Genomic DNA, 27,517 nt, shown 5'->3' on the forward strand with positions numbered 1-27,517 from the left:
GTTTCGGACACTTGCAAGTCGTGGAGGAGAGGATCCAGTGAAAAGGAGCAACTGGACTTCTCCCATTGAAAACAATGGGAAACAGAATCCCGGTTTTCCTGACTACCAAGCTGTGCATTATGGGATTTGCAGTCCCAAGAAGCAAATGTAGTCCTACACAAGTGTACCATGGAGAAAAGAGAAACAAACAGGAGTCAGCAAGGGACTCTAGATAGGTGTTCAAGGTGATTCCCAGGCTTCTGACAGTCCCCTTACAGCGCCCCCTGGAAATGGGACGACCGAGTCGTAACATATTTCTTCTAGTTGAAATGGCCCACATGCTTACCCCGCAATGCAAACAAGATTTCTTCTTGTGGAAGATATAGGCACTACCATAACATGGTTGAATCCTGTGTCAGCAGTAGTCCTTGTGCTCCACCTAGTCAGTCTCATTCCCTGCTTCTCAGAGGTTGTGGTACCAGTCTTCTGCTTGATGAGCCGTAGCTGTGCAAAGCATATTCTGTTTCATATATTTTCTCTTTTGATGATATGTGTAACCAACACAGCTTGTCAGTGTGCCGCACATGCATGTGATCTTCATCTTCTTGTAGTCTATAACTGGTTATTTCTCATTTGTTCAATAAATTGTACTTTGATCGCTTCATAAGAGGCTTAAATATTTTAGAACTGCGTGAGCATTGAAATTGTACATGTATTTTTGGATATAGCGATGATGATTTAACTGTTATGCTGGAATCAATATACAAGTACAATAATTTACAACATTTTTCTTTATTTGTGAAGCTTCTTGCAGAAAAACAGGAAAAGAAATCACCATTAATTGAATCTACAACCGTGGAAAACAATCAGCCTCTGAAGCCATTAAAAAAGTAGGTAACACATTGATTAAAATGTCACTAATTATACCAGTGCTAATTGAATATCGTGTTGAATTATGCTTAATCTTGAATGCTAATCTTTTACTTTGCAATATTTCTGCTCCAGTAAAGAGGCTCTAATTATTGAACAAGAAAAGGTTACACCCATTATTGACTCCCATGAGCAAGAAAAGGCTGATGATGAAGAGGAAGGGAAGAAAGATGAATCCAGTTGTTCTAGTGAAGAGGAAGAGGAGGAAGATTCTGAATCTGAAACAGAAACAGGTTAGTCTTACACAATTGATTTAGAGACCTGAGAAGGCTTGAGAAATACTAAGAAAATCATTTTGAAAAAAGATTTTTAAAAAAACAGAGTTACAACATATTCATACTTTGAGACATATGGTCCTATTTACTTTTGCTTAATTTCTTAATTTAGTTTTCTTGAATATACATATAGTGCGTTGCAGTTCCAAGTTGACCACTTCAGGGTGCTATGATAGATAAGCATATATATATATATATATATATATATATATATATATATATATATATATATATATATATATATATATATATATATATACACACACACAATATTTTGTAATCTTGTATGTACATTTACATACAAGATTACAAAGCTCTATTAGTCTGTATCTTAAAGATAGGCAGTGCGGGCAGTGACCTTTGCCTCTTGCCTAACTGCTTTTTAATAAGCCTCTCTAACATTACATTTTTGTAAATGTAATGCAACAAATGTATTTCAGGACAACTGAAACCTTAGCCTTTTGTATAATAATCTATTCACAGAATGGCAATGTTAACCAAGATAGTATGAATCAAATTTCGTCGAAATGAAATACATCATTGTATTTAGTTAGCGTGAGTACATTTCATATAAGATCTTTAATAACTCACTCTGTCTCTTTCTGGTCTTAAAGCAGAAGAAAACCTTACATACACCTCATGTTGAACTAGAAGTGGCTATGATTAGAAGTAGATAACATAAGCCATTACCTAACAATACACAATAATAATCCAACACCTGTTTTTAAAAACATTCAATATTTTAACTTTATAGTGACACCAAAACAACAAATATCCGATGTAGGGATATTAATTTTAAAAGAATAAATGAAAAAATTTACTTTATAATGCCTAAAAACAAGCTTTAGGCCTCAGACATAGTTTTTCTTTCGCACTTAATCACTTTTTTGGTTCTGTTTTTTTCCGCGACGTAAGCCGGTCTCCTCAGCAGGCTGGCTTTCGAGTTGATGACGGCTGCTTGCTTTAGTGCATGTCCTCAGTGAAGTCCTGAAGCGCCAAAGCTTTCAGCGAGACAAACCTGAAATCCAGGCCAGCTCACAGTTTGACATCAACGGCTTGACTCTCAACGACCGGATGGTCACCTTATTGAGCTTTTTTCCAAAAATTCTTGAAACGTCTCCAAACGTCTGGATCTTCTTCCAGAAGTTTTTTTGTTTGGGGGGTTTTGAAGGCTCCACAACACCAGCCAAGGTTCCAGAAGCTTGGATTTGCCCCTTAGAGTTGGGACTACAATTCCCACAATGCGCCTAGTCAAATCATTAAAAGTCCACTGTATGCTGATCAGTTGGGCTCTTCTTGCATAAGTTGATGCAGGGGACACTTGGTAGCTCCTTTCTACCTGTTACTTACAGGGATTCCACTGCTGGATCTTGGAAGCAAGGCAAAAGTTCTCTTTGTGATGAAGCCCAGAGTGTGTGTCAGTTGCAGTCTTTCAGAGTGCAGTCCTTCTTGGTGCAGACCAGGGGTTCAGCAGGGCAGACCTCATTCTGATTACTTCCAGTAGGAATCTGAGTTACTGGGCTGCTCTTCTACTTTTATCCAGGTTTCTGGGCTGGAATGCAGGTCCCTGACCAATGAATGGGTGCACGGTGCCACCCTCGTAGATGACCCTTTCCTTAGTAGTGTGGCACTTTTTTGTCCCAGAAAGCACAGGTTCGATGGCATCTGTCGCTGTAGATACACATGTTGTGCATAGCCCGCCATCTGGTGTTGGGTCGGAGTGTTACAAGTTGTTTTTCTTCGAAGAAGTCTTTTGAGTCACGGGACCGAGGGACTCCTCCTCTTTGTCTCCATTGCGCATGGGCGTCGACTCCATCTTCGATTGTTTTCTTTCCGCCATCGGGTTCGGACGTGTTCCTTTCGCTCCGGGTTTTGGAACGGAAAGTTAGCTAAATATCGGAAAAATTACGTTGGTATTGTTGCGTTCGGGATCGGCTTAGTTAGAATCGACACCGAATCGAAGAGTGAAGAGCTCCGGTACCCTTCGGGGTAGTTTTCGATCCCCCGTCGGGGCCTGGTCGGCCCGACCGCGTGTAAAACAACGCTGATGGAACGGACCCCGTTCCGTTTCTGTCCTAAATGCCACAACAAATACCCGTATTCAGACCAACATTTGGTCTGTAACCTGTGCCTGTCGCCTGAGCACAGTGAAGAGACTTGCGAGGCCTGTCGTGCGTTCCGGTCCCGAAAAACACTCCGTGACCGTCGAGCCAGAAGACTGCAGATGGCGTCCACGCCGACAGCTCACCGAGAGTTCGAGGAACAAGAGGAAGAAGAAACCTTCTCGATCCATGAATCGGACTCCGAGGAATTCGACGACCAAAAAACTGTGAGTAAGACGTCGAAGCCAGCACACAAGAAAAGTGACAAGGCCCAGGGGACGCCACTGCCACCAGGCCATGGCTCAACCCATAAATTCGGTGACCGACCATCGGCACCGAAAAAGGCCGAAATGGTGCCGAGATCGTCCGACTCCGGTCGAGACACCGGCACGCAGCCTTCTCGGGACCGAGAAAGTGCTGCTGAAAAACATCGACGGCGAGATAGCGGAGCCGAAACTGCTCGCAGAGACAGCGGCACCGAGGAAGATCGACGCCGAGAGGGTTCGACTCCGAAAAAGAAGGTCACCTCGGAGCCGAAAAAGAGTACAGACAGGGTTTCGGTGCCAAAACGACCCACAACCGACCCAACTACCGGTTCCTATTCAGAGGAGCAATCACTGTCCTCTCAGATGCGAAAGCATAGATTTGAGGAAGAGTTGCAATCCACCGAAGTGGACCACACTCAGAAACGTATTTTTATACAGGAAGGAACAGGGAAAATAAGCACCCTTCCCCCTATTAGGAGAAAAAGGAGACTGGAGTTTCAGTCAGACCAAGCACCACAAACAAAAATGGTGAAAAAGGTAACTCCGCCACCCTCTCCTCCACCTGTAACTAACGTTTCACCGGCACAAACTCCATCACATTCCCCTGCTCACACCACCATGAGCCAAGGTGACCAGGACCAAGACGCTTGGGACTTATACGACGCCCCAGTGTCGGACAACAGTCCAGAGGCGTATCCTACAAAGCCCTCACCACCGGAAGATAGCACAGCATACTCACAAGTGGTGGCTAGAGCAGCAGAGTTCCACAACGTGTCCCTACACTCGGAACCAGTCGAGGATGACTTCTTATTCAACACCCTCTCCTCCACCCATAGCTCCTACTAAAGCCTGCCTATGCTCCCAGGAATGCTTCGGCACGCAAAGGAAATCTTCAAGGAGCCGGTCAAGAGTAGAGCAATAACACCAAGAGTGGAAAAGAAATATAAAGCACCTCCCACAGACCCTGTTTTCATCACCTCACAGCTGCCACCAGATTCCGTCGTAGTAGGAGCAGCTCGCAAGAGAGCCAACTCCCACACATCTGGGGATGCACCACCCCCAGATAAAGAGAGCCGCAAGTTCGATGCAGCCGGAAAGAGAGTCGCAGTACAAGCTGCAAACCAGTGGCGCATCGCTAACTCTCAAGCACTACTTGCGCGCTATGACAGAGCCCATTGGGACGAGATGCAACACCTCATTGAGCATCTACCCAAAGAGCTACAAAAAAGGGCGAAACAGGTGGTTGAGGAAGGACAGAACATATCTAATAATCAGATACGCTCCTCTATGGATGCAGCGGACACAGCTGCAAGAACAATTAACACATCTGTGACTATAAGAAGGCACGCATGGCTACGAACGTCTGGTTTTAAACCAGAGATACAGCAGGCAGTGCTCAATATGCCATTCAATGAGAAACAACTGTTCGGACCAGAAGTGGACACGGCAATTGAGAAACTCAAAAAGGACACTGACACTGCTAAAGCCATGGGCGCACTCTACTCCCCGCAGAGCAGAGGCACTTACAGCACCTTCCGCAAAACAACCTTTAGAGGGGGGTTTCGGGGTCAGGCCACACAAGCCAGCACCTCACAGGCAACACCGTCCAGCTACCAGGGACAGTACCAAAGGGGAGGCTTTCGGGGCCAATACAGAGGACAATTCCCTAGGAATAGGGGAAAATTTCAAAGCCCCAAAACCCCTACAACCAAACAGTGACTCACATGTCACTCATCCCCTCCACACAACACCAGTGGGGGGAAGAATAGGTCAGTATTACCAAGCATGGGAGGAAATAACTACAGACACTTGGGTCTTAGCAATTATCCAACATGGTTATTGCATAGAATTTCTACAAATCCCTCCAAACATACCACCAAAAGCACAGAATTTATCACAACAACATTCAGACCTTCTGGAAATAGAAGTTCAAGCATTATTGCAAAAGAACGCAATAGAACTAGTACCAAAGACACAAATAAACACAGGATTTTATTCACTGTACTTCCTAATACCAAAGAAGGACAAAACACTGAGACCAATCCTAGACCTCAGAACACTAAACACCTACATCAAATCAGAACACTTTCACATGGTCACGCTACAAGAAGTGTTACCATTGCTAAAGCAACAGGACTACATGACAACCTTAGATCTCAAAGACGCATATTTCCACATACCAATACATCAGTCGCACAGGAAATACCTCCGATTTGTATTCAAAGGAATACATTACCAATTCAAAGTATTGCCGTTTGGTTTAACAACCGCACCAAGAGTCTTTACAAAATGTCTAGCAGTAGTGGCTGCACACATCAGAAGGCAGCAAATACACGTATTCCCGTATCTAGACGACTGGCTAATCAAGACCAACTCACTGACAAGGTGCTCACACCACACAAATCAGGTCATACAAAACCTCTACAAACTCGGTTTCACCATCAACTATGCAAAATCACACATTCTGCCGTGCAAGGTACAACAATACCTAGGAGCCATAATAGACACAACAAAAGGGTTAGCCACTCCAAGTCCACAAAGAATTCAAAATTTCAACAAAATCATACAACGCATGTATCCAACACAAAGAATACAGGCAAAAATGATATTACAACTCCTAGGCATGATGTCCTCATGCATAGCCATTGTCCCGAACGCAAGACTGCACATGAGGCCCTTACAACAGTGCCTAGCATCACAATGGTCACAAGCACAGGGTCACCTTCTAGATCTGGTGTTGATAGACCGCCAAACATTCCTCTCGCTTCTATGGTGGAACAGTATAAATTTAAGCAAAGGGCGGCCTTTCCAAGACCCAGTGCCACAATACGTAATAACAACAGATGCTTCCATGACGGGGTGGGGAGCACACCTCGATCAACACAGCATCCAAGGACAATGGGACGTACATCAAACAAAACTGCACATAAATCACCTAGAACTGCTAGCAGTTTTTCAAGCACTAAAAGTATTCCAACCAATCATAACTCACAAATACATTCTTGTCAAAACAGACAACATGACAACAATGTATTATCTAAACAAACAGGGGGGGACACACTCAACGCAGCTGAGCCTTCTAGCACAAAAGATATGGCGATGGGCAATTCACAACCACATTCGCCTAATAGCACAGTTTATTCCAGGGATCCAGAATCAACTTGCAGACAATCTCTCTAGAGATCACCAACAAGTCCACGAATGGGAAATTCACCCCCAAATTCTAAACACTTACTTCAAACTCTGGGGAACACCTCAAATAGACTTATTTGCAACAAAAGAGAACGCAAAATGCCAAAACTTCGCATCCAGATACCCACACAGGCAGTCCCAAGGCAATGCCCTAGGGATAAATTGGTCATGGATATTTGCATACGCTTTTCCCCCTCTCCCTCTCCTTCCATATCTGGTAAACAAATTGAGTCAAAACAAACTCAAACTCATACTGATAGCACCAACATGGGCAAGACAACCATGGTACACAACACTGCTAGACCTATCAGTAGTACCCCACGTCAAGTTGCCCAACAAGCCAGATCTGTTAACACAACACAAACAACAGATCAGACATCCAAACCCAGCATCGCTGAATCTAGCAATCTGGCTCCTGAAATCCTAGAATTCGGACACTTAAACCTCACACAAGAATGTATGGACGTCATAAAGCAAGCTAGAAGACCATCCACTAGACACTGCTATGCAAGCAAATGGAAAAGGTTTGTTTGCTACTGCCATCATAATCAAATCCAACCATTACACGCATCTCCAAAAGATGTAGTGGGTTACTTACTACACTTACAAAAATCAAACCTGGCCTTCTCTTCCATTAAAATACACCTTGCAGCAATAGCTGCATACCTGCAGATTACCCATTCAACTTCATTGTTTAGGATACCCGTCATTAAAGCATTTATGGAGGGCCTAAGAAGAATAATACCACCAAGAACACCACCTGTTCCTTCATGGAACCTCAACATCGTCTTAACAAGACTCATGGGTCCACCCTTTGAACCTATGCACTCTTGCGAAATACAATTCCTAACCTGGAAAGTTGCATTTCTCATCGCCATCACATCTCTAAGAAGAGTAAGTGAAATTCAGGCGTTTACAATACAAGAACCTTTTATCCAACTACACAAAAATAAAGTAGTCCTAAGGACCAATCCTACATTTTTGCCAAAGGTTATTTCACCGTTCCACCTAAATCAAACGGTAGAGCTACCAGTGTTCTTCCCACAGCCAGATTCCATAGCTGAAAGGGCACTACATACATTAGACGTCAAAAGAGCACTTATGTACTACATCGACAGAACTAAACACATCAGAAAAACTAAACAACTGTTTATTGCATTTCAAAAACCTCACGCAGGAAACCCAATATCGAAACAGGGTATAGCCAGATGGATAGTTAAGTGCATCCAAATCTGCTACCTTAAAGCAAAAAGACAACTGCCCATTACACCAAGGGCACACTCAACCAGAAAGAAAGGCGCTACCATGGCCTTCCTAGGGAATATTCCAATGCACGAAATATGTAAGGCAGCCTGTAGGAGGCTGGACTGGCTTGTAGTGAGTACCAAGGGGTACTTGCACCTTGCACCAGGCCCAGTTATCCCTTATTAGTGTATAGGGTGTCTAGCAGCTTAGGCTGATAGATAATGGTAGCTTAGCAGAGCAGCTTAGGCTGAACTAGGAGACGTGTGAAGCTACTACAGTACCACTTAGTGTCATATGCACAATATCATAAGAAAACACAATACACAGTTATACTAAAAATAAAGGTACTTTATTTTTATGACAATATGCCAAAGTATCTTAGAGTGTACCCTCAGTGAGAGGATAGGAAATATACACAAGATATATATACACAATAGCAAAAATATGCAGTATAGTCTTAGAAAACAGTGCAAACAATGTATAGTTACAATAGGATGCAATGGGGAAACATAGGGATAGGGGCAACACAAACCATATACTCCAGAAGTGGAATGCGAACCACGAATGGACCCCAAACCTATGTGACCTTGTAGAGGGTCGCTGGGACTATTAGAAAATAGTGAGAGTTAGCAAAATAACCCTCCCCAAGACCCTGAAAAGTGAGTGCAAAGTGCACTAAAGTTCCCCTAAGGACAAAAGAGTCGTGTTAGAGGAATAATGCAGGAAAGACACAAACCAGCAATGCAACAACTGTGGATTTCCAATCTAGGGTACCTGTGGAACAAGGGGACCAAGTCCAAAAGTCACAAGCAAGTCGGAGATGGGCAGATGCCCAGGAAATGCCAGCTGCGGGTGCAAAGAAGCTTCGACTGGACAGAAGAAGCTGAGGTTTCTGCAGGAACGAAAAGGGCTAGAGACTTCCCCTTTGGTGGACGGATCCCTCTCGCCTTGGAGAGTCGTGCAGAAGTGTTTTCCCGCCGAAAGGACGCCAACAATCCTTGCTACACGCAAATCGTGCGGTTGGCGTTTTTGGACGCTGCTGGGGCCCAGGAGGGACCAGGAGGTCGCAAATTGGACCTGCAGAGAGAGGGGACGTCGAGCAAGACAAAGAGCCCTCACTGAAGCAGGTAGCACCCGGAGAAGTGCCAGAAACAGGCACTACGAGGATGCGTGAAACGGTGCTCGCCGAAGTTGCACAAAGGAGTCCCACGTCGCCGGAGACCAACTTAGAAAGTCGTGCAATGCAGGTTAGAGTGCCGTGGACCCAGGCTTGGCTGTGCACGAAGGATTTCCGCCGGAAGTGCACAGGGGCCGGAGTAGCTGCAAAGTCGCGGTTCCCAGCAATGCAGCCCAGCGAGGTGAGGCAAGGACTTACCTCCACCAAACTTGGGCTGAAGAGTCACTGGACTGTGGGGGTCACTTGGACAGCGTCGCTGGATTCGAGGGACCTCGCTCGTCGTGCTGAGAGGAGACCCAAGGGACCGGTAATGCAGCTTTTTGGTGCCTGCGGTTGCAGGGGGAAGATTCCGTCGACCCACGGGAGATTTCTTCGGAGCTTCTGGTGCAGAGAGGAGGCAGACTACCCCCACAGCATGCACCAGCAGGAAAACAGTCGAGAAGGCGGCAGGATCAGCGTTACAGAGTTGCAGTAGTCGTCTTTGCTACTATGTTGCAGGTTTGCAGGCTTCCAGCGCGGTCAGCGGTCGATTCCTTATCAGAAGGTGAAGAGGGAGATGCAGAGGAACTCGGATGAGCTCTTGCATTCGTTATCTAAAGTTTCCCCAGAGACAGAGACCCTAAATAGCCAGAAAAGAGGGTTTGGCTACCTAGGAGAGAGGAAAGGCTACTAACACCTGAAGGAGCCTATCAGCAGGAGTCTCTGACGTCACCTGGTGGCACTGGCCACTCAGAGCAGTCCAGTGTGCCAGCAGCACCTCTGTTTCCAGGATGGCAGAGGTCTGGAGCACACTGGAGGAGCTCTGGACACCTCCCAGGGGAGGTGCAGGTCAGGGGAGTGGTCACTCCCCTTTCCTTTGTCCAGTTTCGCGCCAGAGCAGGGGCTAAGGGGTCCCTGAACCGGTGTAGACTGGCTTATGCAGAATTGGGCACATCTGTGCCCAACAAAGCATTTCCAGAGGCTGGGGGAGGCTACTCCTCCCCTGCCTTCACACCATTTTCCAAAGGGAGAGGGTGTCACACCCTCTCTCAGAGGAAGTTCTTTGTTCTGCCTTCCTGGGCCAGGCCTGGCTGGACCCCAGGAGGGCAGCTGCCTGTCTGAGGGGTTGGCAGCAGCAGCAGCTGCAGTGAAACCCCAGGAAGGGCAGTCTGGCAGTACCAGGGTCTGTGCTACAGACCACTGGGATCATGGAATTGTACCAACAATGCCAGGATGGCATAGAGGGGGCAATTCCATGATCATAGACATGTTACATGGCCATATTCGGAGTTACCATGGTGAAGCTACATATAGGTAGTGACCTATATGTAGTGCACGCGTGTAATGGTGTCCCCGCACTCACAAAGTTCAGTGAATTGGCTCTGAACAATGTGGGGGCACCTTGGCTAGTGCCAGGGTGCCCTCACACTAAGTAACTTTGCACCTAACCTTTACCAGGTAAAGGTTAGACATATAGGTGACTTATAAGTTACTTAAGTGCAGTGTAAAATGGCTGTGAAATAACGTGGACGTTATTTCACTCAGGCTGCAGTGGCAGGCCTGTGTAAGAATTGTCAGAGCTCCCTATGGGTGGCAAAAGAAATGCTGCAGCCCATAGGGATCTCCTGGAACCCCAATACCCTGGGTACCTCAGTACCATATACTAGGGAATTATAAGGGTGTTCCAGTAAGCCAATGTAAATTGGTAAAAATGGTCACTAGCCTGTCAGTGACAATTTGGAAAGAAATGAGAGAGCATAACCACTGAGGTTCTGATTAGCAGAGCCTCAGTGAGACAGTTAGTCACTTAGTCACTACACAGGTAACACATTCAGGCACACTTATGAGCACTGGGGCCCTGGGTTACCAGGGTCCCAGTGACACATACAACTAAACAACATATATACAGTGAAAAATGGGGGTAACATGCCAGGCAAGATGGTACTTTCCTACACAGCCACATGGTCTACGCCTCACACATTTACCAAGCACTACTGTGTAGACGTGCTATCAGCACAACAAGCCACAGTAGGTCAAGCCGTACTAAGAACCTTATTTCAGACTACTTCCACTCCTACAGGCTGAGCCACCGCTTTTGGGGAGATAACTGCTTACTAGTCTGTGCACAACATGTGTATCTACAGCAACAGATGCCATCGAATTGAAAATGTCACTTACCCAGTGTTCATCTGTTCGTGGCATCAGTCGCTGAAGATTCACATGTGCCCACCCACCTCCCCGGGAGCCTGTAGCCGTTTGGAAGTTAGCTTCAACTTTGTACATTTGTAAATATATTAAATCTTAGATAGGTACATACTTATTCACTCCATTGCATGGGCACTATTACTAACAAACAACTCCTACCTCACCCTCTGCGGGGAAAACAATAGAAGATGGAGTCGACGCCCATGCGCAATGGAGACAAAGAGGAGAAGTCCCTCGGTCCCGTGACTCAAAAGACTTCTTCGAAGAAAAACAACTTGTAACACTCCGACCCAACACCAGATGGCGGGCTATGCACAACATGTGAATCTTCAGCGACTGATGCCACGAACAGATGTACACTGGGTAAGTGACATTTTCATTTCTTAAACATCCAAAATGGAGAGAATCTCTCCTGGAATTTCAGGTCTGGCTATGCCCACCCAAGGGTGTGGCTAAGCTTTTCCCTACACTCCCCTTCCAGTCCCTCTCCTAAACTAATTGGAGGGGCTCCCATCCGGATGTTGGTACAGGAAATGAGGGAGTTCTGGTTTCTGTACCAGTTGGCCCACCCTCCCCCTTTGAAGTCCACTTTGGCTTCCTACCTCCCATTGTGCTATGGCATCTGTGACTGCAGTTCTCCCACCAGATATTTTCTTTGTGTCAGGCCACTTAACACCTCATCAGATCAGCCTGGCCAGCCTGTCAAAGGCTGACCATTCAGGTGAGGCTGCTACAGGGGTACATTTAGGAAAGAGTTCTAAAACTATTTCCTGTAATTGGTTTGATACATCCAACATTGGTGAGTTGTTGGATTTATCTTAACTATTATTTTGACACTTTGAATCATATTTTAGGCTCAATCCTATTTAAGGATAGACTTTATTAGTGTTAAAGCCTTCCCACGTTAGCCTATGGGGCTAATGTACTACAAGGGGGAAACTCAAAATTGGCAGTGTTTCCCTCACCAGGGTGTATAAAATATTTTGTCCCTGCTTATAATTAACATGGGGCACCTAGGGCAGACCTTAGGGGTGACATATGTACAAATGAGGTAGTTTGAGACTTTGGAAGGGCTGCCTTCAAAATGACAACAGACACCACAGCAGTGCACCCATAAGTGCTTTCATTCCACTGGGGTCCCTAAGCAAAACATTCCCCACTATATACTAGGGACTTACAGGTAAGTTGTCAGAGACAGTTATAATTATGCCTAATTACCATGTACCTTTTTGACATAGCACTGTTCCTGGGCCTGTTTAGCAGAGCCCTGGTGTAGGAAGTTGGCTCTGTATGTGCTATTTCAAAGTAAGGAATAGTATGCACAGAGTCCAAGGGTTCCCCTTAGAGGTAAGATAGTGGCAAAAAGAGATAATACTAATGCTCAATTTTGTGGTAGTGTGGTCGAGGAGTAGGCTTATCAAAGGAGTAGTGTTAAGCATTTGTTGTACATACACAAGCAATAAATGAGGAACACACACTCTGAGACAATTCCAGGCCAATAGGTTTTTGTATAGAAAAATTTATTTTTAAGAACCACAGGTTCAAGATTTACATGTAATACTTCAAATGAAAGGTATTGCAGGTAGGTACTTTAGGAACTTTGAATTAGCAAAATAGCATATACACTTTTCACATAAATCACATATAGCTATTTTAAAACTAGACAGTGCAATTTTCAACAGTTCCTAGGGGGAGTAAGAGTTTGTTAGCTTTTGCAGGTAAGTAAACCACCTACGGGGTTCAAGTTTGGGTCCAAGGTAGCCCACTGTTGGGGGTTCAGAGCAACCCCAAAGTTACCACACCAGCAGCTCAGGGCCGGTCAGGTGCAGAGGTCAAAGTGGTGCCCAAAACGCATAGGCTTCAATAGAGAAGGGGGTGCCCCGGTTCCAGTCTGCCAGCAGGTAAGTACCTGCGTCTTCGGAGGGCAGACCAGGGGGGTTTTGTAGGGCACCGGGGGACACACAAGTCCACACAGAAAGTACACCCTCAGCAGTACGGGGGCGGCCGGGTGCAGTGTGCAAACACGCGTCGGGTTTTCAATAGGTTTCAATGCGAGACCAAGGGGTCTCTTCAGCGATGCAGGTAAGGGGGGGGGGGGGGGACTCCTCGGGGTAGCCACCACCTGGGCAAGGGAGAGGGCCTCCTGGGGGTCACTCCTGCACTGGAGTTCAGATCCTTCAGGTCCTGGGGGCAACAGGTGCAGAGTCTTTACCAGGCGTCGGGATCTGAGGAGCAGGCAGTCGCGGTGAGGGGGAGCCTCGGGATTCCCTCTGCAGGCGTCGCTGTTGGGGTTCAGGGGGGGCAACTCTGGCTACTCACGGTCTCGCAGTCGCCGGGGAGTCCTCCCTGAAGTGATTGTTCTCCACAAGTCGAGCCGGGGGCGTCGGGTGCAGAGTGTCAAGTCTCACGCTTCCGGCGGGAAACGCAAGTTGTTTCAAAGTTGCTTCTTTGTTTCAAAGTTGCAGTCTTTGGTGAACAGGGCCGCTGTCCTCAGGAGTTCTTGGTCCTTCTAGAGCAGGGCAGTCCTCTGAGGATTCAGAGGTCGCTGGTCCCTGGGGAAAGCGTCGCTGGAGCAGTGTCTTTAGAAGGGGGGGAGACAGGCCGGTAGAGTTGGGGCCAAAGCAGTTGGTGTCTCCGTCTTCTCTGCAGGGTTTTTCAGCTTAGCAGTCCTCTTCTTCTTAGGTTGCAGGAATCTATCTTACTGGGTGCATCCACTTCACATTCCGACGCGAGACCCGCCACCTCCGCACCCAACCCATCCCTCGTCGACAGTGGAGCAAGATCCCCGAAGAGCAACTCTTCTCCGCACTCGCCGCCAACCAACCCACTCTCACCACCGACCCCAACGATGCAGCCCTCAACCTCACAAACTGGATCTCCAACTGCGCAGACATCCTTGCTCCCCTCAAACGCACGCATCGACAGACCAACACCAAAAAACCTCTCTGGTTCTCTGACACCCTCAAAGAATCAAAGAAAACTTGTCGCGCCCTTGAGAAAGCCTGGGGCAAGGACCGCACCGCTGACAACATGACCACCCTCAAGAACGCTACCCGCGAACACCACCACCTGATCCAGGCTGCCAAAAGGAACTTTTTCACCGACAGACTGGACAAAAACAGACACAACAGCAGAGAACTCTTCAGCATCGTCAAGGAGTTCTCCAACCCCAGCGCCAACGCCGTCACGCCCTCACAGGATCTGTGCGAATCCCTCGCCACTTTCTTCCATCGCAAGATTAGCGACCTCCACGACCGCTTCGGACACCAGACCCAACCAAACACCACCGAACCGGCATCCACGGCCATCACCCTCAACAACTGGTCCCACATCAACACGGAAGAAACCAAATCCATCATGAACTCTATCCACTCCGGCGCCCCTTCGGACCCCTGCCCGCACTTCATCTTTAACAAAGCCGATGACATCATCGCCCGCACCTCCAGACCGTCATCAACTCTTCTATTTCTTCTGCTACCTTCCCCGAATGCTGGAAACACGCCGAAGTCAACGCCCTACTAAAGAAACCTACGGCTGACCCGAGCGACCTGAAAAACTTCCGCCCCATCTCTCTTCTGCCTTTCCCAGCCAAAGTAATAGAGAAGACCGTCAACAAACAGCTGACCACCTTCCTGGAAGACAACAACCTGCTCGACCCCTCACAAACCGGATTCCGAACCAACCACAGCACTGAAACCGCCCTCATCTCAGTCACTGACGACATCAGAACCCTGATGGACAACGGTGAAACAGTCGCCCTCATTCTGCTCAACCTCTCGGCTGCCTTTGACACCGTCTGTCCCCGCACCCTAATCACCCGCCTCCGCTCCACCGGAATCCAAGGCCAGGCCCTGGACTGGATCGCCTCCTTCCTCTCAAACCGTTCCCAAAGAGTTTACCTCCCTCCGTTTCGCTCAGAACCCACCGAGATCATCTGCGGCGTACCCCAAGGCTCATCACTCAGCCCGACACTCTTCAATGTCTACATGAGCCCCCTCGCCAACATCGTACGCAAGCACGACATCATCATCACCTCCTACGCCGACGACACCCAACTTATACTCTCCCTCACCAAGGACCCCGCCAGCGCCAAGACCAACCGTCAAGAGGGTATGAAGGACGTCGCAGATTGGATGAGGCTCAGCCGCCTAAAGCTGAACTCTGAAAAAACGGAAGTCCTCATCCTCGGCAACACCCCGTCCGCCTGGGACGACTCCTGGTGGCCCACAGCCCTCGGCACCGCACCGACCCCCACAGACCACGCCTGCAACCTCGGCTTCATCTTGGACCCTCTTCTCACCATGACCAAGCAAGTCAACGCCGTGTCCTCCGCCTGCTTCCTCACCCTCTGCATGCTCCGCAAGATCTTCCGCTGGATCCCCGCCGACACCAGAAAAACCGTGACCCACGCCCTCGTCACGAGCCGCCTGGACTACGGCAACACCCTCTACGACGGGACCACAGCCAAACTCCAAAATCGCATGCAACGCATTCAAAACGCCTCGCCCGCCTCATCCTCGACATACCCCGCAGCAGCCACATCTCCGCACACCTGAGACACCTGCATTGGCTCCCAGTCAGCAAAAGGATCACCTTCCGACTCCTCACCCACGCACACAAAGCCCTTCACGACAAGGGACCGGAATACCTCAACAGACGCCTCAGCTTCTACGTCCCCACCCGCCTCCTCCGCTCCTCTGGCCTCGCACTCGCTGCTGTCCCTCGCATCCGCCGCTCCACGGCGGGTGGGAGATCTTTCTCCTTCCTGGCGGCCAAGACCTGGAACTCCCTCCCCACCAGCCTCAGGACCACTCTGCTTTCCGGAGACTCCTAAAGGCCTGGCTGTTCGAGCAGCGATAACCCCCCTTTTTCCCCTAGCGCCTTGAGACCCGCACGGGTGAGTAGCGCGCTTTATAAATGTTAATGATTTGATTTGATTTGGGTTCTGGGAGCCCCTAAATACTCGATTTAGGGGTGTGTTTAGGTCTGGGGGGTTAGTAGCCAATGGCTACTAGCCCTGAGGGTGGCTACACCCCCTTTGTGCCTCCTCCCTGAGGGGAGGGGGGCACATCCCTAATCCTATTGGGGGAATCCTCCATCTGCAAGAAGGAGGATTTCTAAAAGTCAGTCACCTCAGCTCAGGACACCTTAGGGGCTGTCCTGACTGGCCAGTGACTCCTCCTTGTTTTTCTCATTATCTCTCCTGGACTTGCCGCCAAAAGTGGGGGCTGTGTCCATGGGGCGCGCATCTCCACTAGCTGGAGTGCCCTGGGGCATTGTAACACGAAGCCTGAGCCTTTGAGGCTCACTGCTAGGTGTTACAGTTCCTGCAGGGGAGAGGTGTGAAGCACCTCCACCCAGAGCAGGCTTTTGTTTCTGTCCTCAGAGAGCACAAAGGCCCTCACCACATAGGGTCAGAAACTCGTCTCTCGGCAGCAGGCTGGCACAGACCGGTCAGTCCTGCACTGAACAATTGGGTAAAATACAGGGGGCATCTCTAAGATGCCCTATGTGTGCATTTTTTAATAAATCCAACACTGGCATCAGTGTGGGTTTATTATTCTGAGAAGTTTGATACTAAACTTCCCAGTATTCAGTGTAGTCATTATGGAGCTGTGGAGTTCGTTTTTGACAGACTCCCAGACCATATACTCTTATGGCTACCCTGCACTTACAATGTCTAAGGTTTTGCTTAGACACTGTAGGGGCATAGTGCTCATGCACCTATGCCCTCACCTGTGGTATAGTGCACCCTGCTAGAGGGGTGACTTACCTATGCCACAGGCAGTGTGAGGTTGGCATGGCACCCTGAGGGGAGTGCCATATCGACTTAGTCATTTTCTCCCCACCAGCACACACAAGCTGGCAAGCAGTGTGTCTGTGCTGAGTGAGGGGTTCCCTAAGGTGGCATAAGACATGCTGCAGCCCTTAGAGACCTTCCCTGGCATCAGGGCCCTTGGTACCAGGGGTACCAGTTACAAGGGACTTACCTGGGTGCCAGGGTTGTGCCAATTGTGGAGACAATGGTATATTTTAGGTGAAAGAACACTGGTGCTGGGGCCTGGTTAGCAGGGTCCCAGCACACTTCTCAGTCAAGTCAGTATCAGGCAAAAAGTGGGGGGTAACTGCAACAGGGAGCCATTTCCTTACACCTGGGCGCAGCCAGTCAGTCATAAAATCAGGGTGTTCATGACAACAATGATGACTTTCTCACACCAATAAACTAAAAGGTTAGTTGCGTTTCAGCTGTTCTTGAGTAGGTCAAATTAACAAGTCAAATGTTGGTGGCAAATATATAACTGCTAGTTAAGAGTTAGTATACTATGTTTCAGTGCCTCTGAGCTAAAATCAATAGTTTTAAAGGATTTTTCTGTAGCAAATGCTCTGAAAATGTAGCAGTTTGGACTTGTGTTAAGTATAAGATTTGTCCTAAATCATGTTGCTTCTTTTCTTGTTTAAGATTTTCTGTGATTTTTATCTAAGGTTTGTGCATTCTGTTGAGAAAAGAAGTCTCTACTTGTCTTGTGACCAGCATGAGTTAATCATCTATTTATCTTATTTGGCTAATAAGATGAATCAAATCACTGGTCCCAGAGGGGGGAAATAACACTTTTTACCTATCTTAAGTAATTTGTAGCCGTGGCTAGGTGTGTTAATAGAGTACAATGTTGCCAGCAGTAGGAAACATGAAGGTGTTTGGGTGTAATGCTTGAAAATGTCTCTTCTGCACTGAATTTCACTACATATGCTGAGCTCCCTGCTTGAATTATTTAAAATAATTTCAGGATAAAGTGACCACCTTCCTGATAAGTGTCATCAACACTTTTCCAGAACAGTTGTTGTCTTCTTTGCTCCACGAATTTAACTTGCAAGCAGTTGTCCTAGTCCTAATGTTAGCCTGTATTATTTCATGTATATTCACAGGACTTACCACTCCTTCTGGGAACCACGGTTTACCACAGTGTCTTGTGGATCCCTCCTTTCATAGATATATAAAACCAGTTTTATAAACCTAAAACATTTCCATTATTACCCATACACATCATTATAAAGAAAAAAAATATTTCTTCCACTAGTGATGAAAGAAATGCAGCATCTAATTCAGTTTGGTGGTAGGTGGTGTTCTTGACGGGTGTTCTCTGAAGGAAATGCAGATGACAGCTGTATTCAGATGTGATCCAGTAAGGGTGCCTTGGGAGGCAAAATATTGGGAGTTCAGGGACAAATTTAGATATTTGCCTTGCATTTTGGCCACTTTGCAAGAACAATATCTAACTGCAATATCATTTGAAGTCAAGATAAATTGGTATAAGTCGGGACAACTTGATTCGTTAAGCTCCACAGAGTGCTCCATTCACCTTCAAATCTTTAATCTTTTCTCCGAAAGATGTTCTTACAAAATTCTTTTACCTCATGGTATTCAGAGAATAAAGTTCTGTACTTTACAATCATCCTCACAACAACTTGGCTAGATACAGTTCCTTTTTCAGATTAAAATAAACTCAATTTTCTTTAACACAGGTTGGCCACCCTTTTTTGTTAAAGTACACTGAATGCTTCCCAGAAGAAAACTTCACTCAGAAATGTCATCACTGTCCATGTCTCAACACTGTTAGACATTTAATCTCCGGCCACTTGAAAGACATGTCAGTAAGCATGATGGCGTATTGCTGACTTGTGCTGCTGTTCAAAGGGCCTATAATGACTAAGGCTACATCTTCCAGTGGCTTTGTGGGTAACGTCAACCTGAAGCCCTTGAAAATCACCCCCACCCTTTCAGAGACGTAATCTTTAACATTCCAATATTTCTTAACTTTATACTTGAATATTTATTATTTCACCCTGAACTGATACTAACAGCTAGTTCTCTGTGCCATATCTTCCTCATCCATCATTTTCTTCACTGACCTTGGCATGCAAAACTTCACAAACATTAATATCTTTTGAAGACCTTTCTTTGATATCCTGACCCCTAGTATTTACCACTCTAGAAATACAATGGATAACACAGTTACTTACTCCAGATATATAAACTACTTCAAAATTAAATTTTTGCAGCATTGTGAACTCTTTGATAATTCTGCTTGAAACAGTCTGTGCCTTTTTTTTTGTTAACACTTGCTTTAGGTGTGTAATCAGTCCTGATTTCAAACATGCTTCCTCACAAAACCATTTCTATTTATTTATATTGCTCAGTGTATTGCTAAGGTTTCCTTTTCTAAAATTGAGGGATCTTGACCCTGGACTTTTTAAGCCCCTCGAAATGAATAGTAGTGTTTTTTGCATGTCCTATACCTTACTTCAGAATTGTCTCTAACCTTCTCACTTGTCTGTAACAATGGTTGCCTTATACTTAGGGTCAAAACTCTGAAGACGACGTGCTGCAACCAAGCTGTACGTAATATCTACACTATCTACACTCATCACACTCAGTTAATCACTTGTACTCTGCCTCCTTTATAAGTATGGTCCTTTCCTGTTAAGCACATAATCTTTTGCCCCCCCCATGCCATTTTTTAAATGAAAATAGTTACCTGGCAAGTTATGATTTAGTGGCTCTTGACATAACTGAGATACATTGCCGGAATATTTACCAGGTGAGGCAAAGGACATTTGTTGATTAGACTGTCTACTCTCCTTTCAAGCAGCCCCTAAGATCTCAGTTGCTTGTTGGGTGTCGCCTTGCCTTACTGAGTGCCACAAGTTTCCTAGTCTCTTTACTCTTCAAACTACCCTTACCCATGTACTGCCGGTGAAGGTTGTCTCAATCTCATGAGTGATCATGTTCAACTAGACACTGTAGCCGCTCTTCTTACTCCACTTGCATCAATAAAGTATTATACCATGAATTTTAGTTCACATACTGATTCACACTTGGGTCTAGCTGTAGAGAAGAACCTGTATACTTAGGTTATTCCTAAAAAAGGCAAACACCTTGGCCTTGCTGTAGAAAAGAACCTGTGTAGCTAGGTTATTCCTAATAAGGAAGATCACACCCCACCCTCTTTTTTTTTTTTTTTTTTCCTCTTTTCTTCATAATTTAATGAGTTGTACTCTTCCCATAAGCCTGGAAAAAAAGGCCCTGGATGTTCCAGCGCATCCAAGTTACTTATCCAGTGATGCTTGTACTGGTTACACTTTGCTGAAGATGAGTCTCCCTTTCCCACTCTCTGCACATTTAGATGTAAGGGAACAGCTGGCAGGTGCAGGAAGGGGCATAGATATTGGTATTTGTACCCTCTGCTCCCAAATCTAATAGTATTGCTGTGCAGATGCATGCAGAGTTTTCTTGCTAAGATTCTGGAGGTAGTAGAGTCCAATAACTACAAGTACTGGAGACACTATAGTTACTTTTGTTTTGAATCTATTCATATGGTAAAGATAATTTCAATATTGGTGAATCCCAAGGAAGACCACCAGAATCCTAAGGAAGACCACTAGTTCTTTTTTTTTTTTATCCTATAACAATCTCATTTTAGATTTTTTTTTCATGGCATTTTCCATTTTAACATAATACTTAAGAAAAGAAGGTTTTGCACCTCAGTGGCAGTGCAAAAGACTGTAATATATCAATAATCTTTATCTTTTAATATTTTACTCTTTAAAAGTAATTTTTCTATCTATTGATCTATTTATCTGGAAATTGTTTTCTCCGCAAGACTTTGGAATCCTTCCAGCTACCCAAACAACGGAACACTTACTAGAGAACCTACCTTCTTTCTTATGTTTGTATTCGGTCCGTTATTTGCTTTGTCTGTTAGGTTAGTGATTAGTGCTAATCGTGGTAAACCCCATGTTACTTCTTTTTGAGAAGTAACAACTGTTGTGACTTCTGCGAAAATAGCTGGGTAAACATTTACCATACATAATAGGTGAAACAGCTTGGTCTTACTCTCAATCCATTTTTTCCCCCAAAAACCTAGGGCACAAGGGAAGGCAAAATTATTTGTAGATAGTGTCAGTTTAAATCCAATCTTAAATTTCCCAGATATATTTTTTTATTCCTTGGTCCAATGCGGATTTTTGAAGAAGTTGAAGATTCAGCAGTTTTATTGGCTTGCTGCACCTGAAGTATTTGTTGCATAAGTTATTACAGAATCAGAGCCACTGAATCGTGACAGAAAATCATGTGCAGCTGCTTTTAGTGGAACTGGGGCCGGGTACCACTAGATGCTGCACTGGCTGAAGAAAGTACGGGCCTTGTTTGGGTTGTTAGAAGGGTAGCTTTGGGTCTGGCACAGGTTACCGCACACTGCCAAAGGTGTCTTCAAATTGTTTGGATGGAAGAAGGGCTAACAGAGTGCCTGACAATGAGCAGTGGGCCTGGACACAGAACTTGTCCTCTGAGGCTGCAGTGTGTGGCAAAGGATGTGCAAGAGTTGCCTCTGTGGGATACGGGATGGGAGAAGTGCTTGGTCATGTACCATTGTAATATTTAGGGTCACTTTGAAGGGACCTTTATTTTCTTTGCTACCTGATTCTTATTAAAATATTATTACCAGTGTTGTGAAGTGAGTGACTCCGAATTGGTTGGTTACTTCCCATGCATTCTTATGTAGATTAAGATAAATTGACTTCTCTTTCTCCGGAGTGGACCACATCAAAGTGATTATTAATGAGCGTTGTGACATTCAGACTAGGTATCAAGTAAAATTAGAAAAGCTTCACGTTTGAATGCCATTGACCAGGGAATCGGCAAATAACTCTTATCAAGTTATACAAGCCAGAATGCAGAGGGCTCCAATACCAGAAGTTTGGAATATGAATAATTGATAAGGTACCTTTTTAACCTGTGCTTTCTCATAGGTTTGAGAGATGGGCCGGAAAGGGGTTGCAGTGACTTCAGGCACAGTTTGAACCTGAACATTTCTTTTGTTATCATTAAAAAAAAAAAAACTGCCTACTACATCTAGTATGTCCAATATGTAGAATTCCATAATATTGCCAGCGTAAGATCGGGGGAGCTATAAGGTGAGTGCTAAGGGCCCCCGTGTTGATATTATGACACTGGGAGAATGCATATGTTTCAATTAGTTCACCTTTAGTGCAGTTCTAGAGTATGTTTTTATTTAAACCGTAATGTCCAACTGGGTTAAAAACTATTAAGGACTTGACAGTTGTGTTATTTGGGATTAACTATAGTGTACCCGATTTTCACACCAGATTTGAAAGATCCAACTCCACTTTATGGTAATTTTGGATGTAGGATGTATTGGATGTTTACTGGCACATACACCAAAATATGTATTCATACAGTCAGTCTGTGGAAACTTAAGAATTTTATAGAGTAAATGTAAAATGGTAAGCAGAACAGTAGTAAGAAACATCTGTGTGGTAATCACTGTGCAACATAAGATAGCATGCTCATATTTAAATTGAGCCCGTTATGTTTACGATTGGATTAAGTCAGCATTTTCTATCAATTTGTCATAAATGCTGAACTTCATTACTACCTTATAATGATAGTGTTCTTTGTTTTTTTTGCATTTCTCTATGCTGCGTTGCTCTAATAAAAACAAAAAAGGCTGCTTGAAATGTCGGAAAGAATTAAGGTTGTATCTCTTGACCTGTGATATTCTAAATAGTGATGACATGTTGCAAATTATGACATAAAAATGGTTTACACAAGCCTACTCCTCAAGATCTCATTATATTGCAATTCGACACAGATCTCGTATGGTCACTCATTTTTCAAATCATTGCCTCTTACCAGATGTCAGGATAGCCAATTGTCACACCCTACTCCTCACCCTCCATTCTGGTTGAAACGGAGATTAAATAATCTGTTGCCTTCAACCTGGCAAGATGTGGCAAGCTAGTGGTTTGTCAATACTGCATTTCGTTGAAGGCAACGCAGATAAGAAAAGTGTAGTGGAGATGTACTACTTTATCCATCTTTATGGGGGTTCAACACAGGACAGGATTTCTGGTAAACATCATTAGTGCTAAGATAATTGAGTACAGAGAACAAATTAATGGGTCCAAAGGTTGTTTTGTCCTGGCAATACAACCACTCTAAAAGACTGGAAAACCAAAAATAATTAAGCACTTATCTGTAACGTTTATTTTGAACTTTATTTTTAGATAAACTCAAGCCATTGGCACCTGTGAGTAACACCACAAGCAACACCAGTCCTGTTGTGGTTACAGCACCATCAGTGCCCACTGGACAGGTCACTCCTACATCACCTGTTAAAAAGGTAAGCTCCTTCTGAAATTTTTAAATGTGAATATTGGTAAGGCGGTGCAAAAAAGGACCTTGTTATTGTGGATAGTCCATTTTATTAAGATGAGCAACGCGCTGGCCAGGAAACAGCTGTCTGAAATTCTGAGAACCCATATCACCAGGTCCAAGGCGGGTACAATCGCGTTGGCAGACTACACTTCCCAGACCCACCACATCAGGGAAGGTATGGCTGTAGTATCTATTTTAAAGTTGCTGCACAAGCATTTAGAAGTATCCATCAGAAGAACAAGATACTTTCCTTTGAGAATGCTTTTTCTGGTGAATACTCGTCTAATGGCAGATTCCTCCCTGTCCTGTCTCCCCGCTCCAAGAAGTGGCCCTCCCTACATCTAAGAAGGTCCCAAATCTGAGATTGCCAACAATTTGTTCAACTTGCAGCACCTACAAGCGTGGAATGATTAAGAAAAATGAAACTGGTGTCAGTAAGCAGAAGTGTCACTTTCTTGAGCAGTACGGAGTCACTTCTGAACCACGCGATGCCACCTAGAAGTTACAGACCCAGTCAGGTGCCTAGGGATATTATGTAGGTGAGGAATCTTTAGTTAGAAAGAGTTTTATTCTGTGGGGTACCAGTGCTGCAGCTACATCTGTCTCCTTGTCTACTGTACAGCTGCCCCACCTTTCACCCCTACACCTCTCCCCTCCCAGCACCTCAGGAAAGGCCATATAATCACTAATGAGGAGGACCAAATCATGATTTAGAAATTACCATATTTGTTCTGCTAAATCAAAAATATCCCAATTTCAGAAAATCTGAGGGCGTCTAGAGATGTGGAACTGATGATGTGGTCTGACCCTAAGTTAATAAAACTATCAGTTATCTCTCTGTCAATACATTGTTGATTAAAGGAATACTAGAGAGCATTCTCACAATGTCTGTTCCTGCAGAGGAGAGATTTTCCTGCAAGTTATACTTCATACTTTCTGGTCCCTTAAAGCAATGGCACAAACCAGGTTAGGGATACAACTCATTCAGAGGTTTTCCAAAGGACACCTAAACACTCAAAATATATTTATTTTGGATTTGTGTCCATAATCCATGTACACAGTGATCACAAAATGCTGTACAGCGTATAAAAATATCATCTTTCCATAAACAGTATGTTGTTGAGTCTCCATTGATAAAAATTCACAACTCATTTAAAAAAAAAAAAAAAGCATGATGCAAACCATATTCTGAAAGTAAAATTTATGATGTACTCTTAACCTGAAAATGCATATTTCCTCATTAGGAAAAATTTGGAAGATACCTTTGCAGGGCATAACCTACTCAGTGATCATTAAGCACCATTAAAATTGATACATTTTGGTTGGTAAAAACAGGAAACAATTTTTTCTCATATTTACCCCAAAACTGCGAATTAGTCCACACTGAACAAACTTCAATGCCTTCTCCTTTAACAGTAAATTTTTTAACCTGATATTAAAAATATTTGACTGAAGTATTTTTCAGCACACTCATTCCTCATGTTAATAAAAATTCATGAAAACTCTCTTGGATTCACAGTTGTATCTTTTCATGATACCTACTAGAAGAGTGAACAAATGTGGGCATGGATTTCCATAAAATGTGAGGCTGGTGTAACATAGATGTGGTATTTTCATGGCTGCTGTGTTGGTGCACAATTCTATAAAAATCACTCTTGATATCAAAATTTAGCAGTGGTGCCGTTGTCATCTTGTCTTTTTTAGACCCTTTAGCTTGTTACTTAAAAAAACTAATATATCATGAAACTGCTAGATAACAGAAATCTATTGGGAAATATATTTTCCATATCCCATGTTTGTATAAAATAATTTCACTACAGCTGCTATTTGGACTTTAATCCTAAACGTGACTCTAACCATACATCCACTAGAGTGAGAAGAGAAAGTAAAAATTCCACCATTTCACTTATCCATTTAAGTGTGTTATCTGTTCATCTTTGCCTAACTATTTCAGTGTATCACTAAATGTGATTCATAGTAGCAAAAAAGCACCCAATGGAATGTCTTGGACTTGCATGTCCTCACCTTTCTTCTTTTTTGTGCCTAGAGATTTGGGAATATTTGTTTCAATATTTGTATATGCCATGTGCTGTAAATAATGATTAAGTGATGGAGACCTTATTGGAGTTCGAAAAATCTGTATGAAGGAAAGAAATAACATTTGTTACAATTTTGTGGATGGCCGATGTCACCCTATTGTATTAGTTACTTCCAGTATCAGTGTAGATGTTAGTAAGGAAATTGCAATGTTGCACCATATATTATCAGGAAATCTAGAGTCCAAGCTCATCTGTCTCCTTCAAGGGATGTTGGAGTTCCTCTAAACGGCAAGCTTTTGACCCATTATACTGACTTTGTGCATCAGGTTGCACAGACATGGATTTCATCAGGTTTGAAATGGGAAGAAACCACTTGAGAGCTGTTATTATTGGCAACTTAGTGGTGTTGCCCTGCAATATTTTCTATCACATTGTTTAAAAACACATCTATTTATTCTGAAAGGACAAAAACTGTGCTCTGTGTTGCATCCACATATAAGGGGGTAAATGTTCAAAACTCCTGGTCTTTTCTAAATGTGGTAGAATTTGGTTTCTTAATAGTGAATCTTAGTTCAACAATTGCAGTGGGAACCAGCTGGTGCTGAAGTAGTTTTTCAAGATATATCATTTCCTAGAGGTGAAAATGCCAGTGAGAGAAGTTAGTGGATTAATGATCAGTGCATAATGCCAACATCATGATTGAAAGCTTGGTGGCAGCAAATATGCTTGTCAGCGGTCGGGGTGCTAGCATGACACGTGTACTGGTTAATGAATAGTAAGGTTCATGTGAACACATTTGTGTGAGCAATGTTTGCTTCAAAGATGATGCCTGGTCTCCTTTATCAAGACACCTCTTTTTTATTTTATTTTTAAACGTGTATTGTATTTAGGTATAAGTCATTACTGAATTCAAGATATCATACATATAGCGATGTTTACAGGTATCACTTTTGGCTCACTTTTATTTCAGATATCAGTACTTGGGAACATCATTCAATTGTACATTTAGGATACCATTCCCGATTTATTAGCTGAGTGTTTTAATTTCTTACTCTTTATAGGCAGCTGCTCGATCTGAACATATTTATCCAAGAGTTTACATGTGAAATCTTTAGGCCCTCTTTTTGACCCTCATCAGGCTTCCAGATATTACCTAGGTACTTTACCTCAGTGACGTGCCTTAAGAACATGGTACTTTGTATTTTAGGGGTCGTGGTTTCTGTTATTTCTTCCTACAGATACATAATTAGTTCCCGTACACGTAGTTATCATAGAACGCTTCAACACATCATAAGTGACTTGATTACTCATACTTTGCTTATGGCGTATGGCTCTTCTTAACACTTGACACTTTTCCTTATCACTAGTTAGGTGGCATCTTCCATGATGTATTCTTTCCGAACAGGTGGAACATCATTGGCAAGTGAAAATGTGGTAATGCCAAGTTAGAAATTGAAGTACTTGCAGCCTCAGAGAAATGTTATTGGAACTTAATGTGGTGGTTGTGGTGTTCTGAATGCACTGAATGGCTCAAAATAAATATTTTAATAAAAGTACAAAAAGGAAAGACAACATAATGTATCCTCCACGTCCTCCTGGAACATATAAGCTTTTGAGATTCATATGTTACTATTGTTTGCTACTAGAGATGTTTTAAAATATACAAAAGCTTGTCTGGAATATGGTCTTGGTTAGTGAAAGATGTGCTAATGAATCTGCTTGGGTTGGCCAGAGTGCAATTTCAAAGCTTCCCAAGAAGATCCTTCACTATCCGAGGTAGCCTAGATGTGCTGGATCCATTTGCGGCCATAGAGGGATGCTGCTCCAAACCAGTATTGGTGGGGGCTCCTCCGGGTCTCTTGTAAGTGGAATTTCCTTTGAAGTGCAAGGGTT

The 27,517-nt window shown here is 44.4% G+C and overlaps 1 protein-coding gene across 2 annotated transcripts in view; it reads left to right on the plus strand.

Moving 5' to 3' along the window:
- Positions 1–27,517, plus strand: part of PPP1R12A (protein phosphatase 1 regulatory subunit 12A) — a 1,050,482-nt gene that overhangs the window by 255,049 nt on the left and 767,916 nt on the right. For both annotated transcript variants that reach the window (XM_069228775.1, XM_069228774.1), the window contains exons 7-9: positions 784–869; positions 985–1,142; positions 23,435–23,550. In XM_069228775.1, coding sequence (XP_069084876.1) covers positions 784–869; positions 985–1,142; positions 23,435–23,550 — 360 coding nt within the window. The remainder of the gene's footprint in view (positions 1–783; positions 870–984; positions 1,143–23,434; positions 23,551–27,517) is intronic.

The sequence above is a fragment of the Pleurodeles waltl genome, chromosome 4_1 (assembly GCF_031143425.1).
Source record: "Pleurodeles waltl isolate 20211129_DDA chromosome 4_1, aPleWal1.hap1.20221129, whole genome shotgun sequence".
Taxonomy (NCBI): domain Eukaryota; kingdom Metazoa; phylum Chordata; class Amphibia; order Caudata; family Salamandridae; genus Pleurodeles; species Pleurodeles waltl.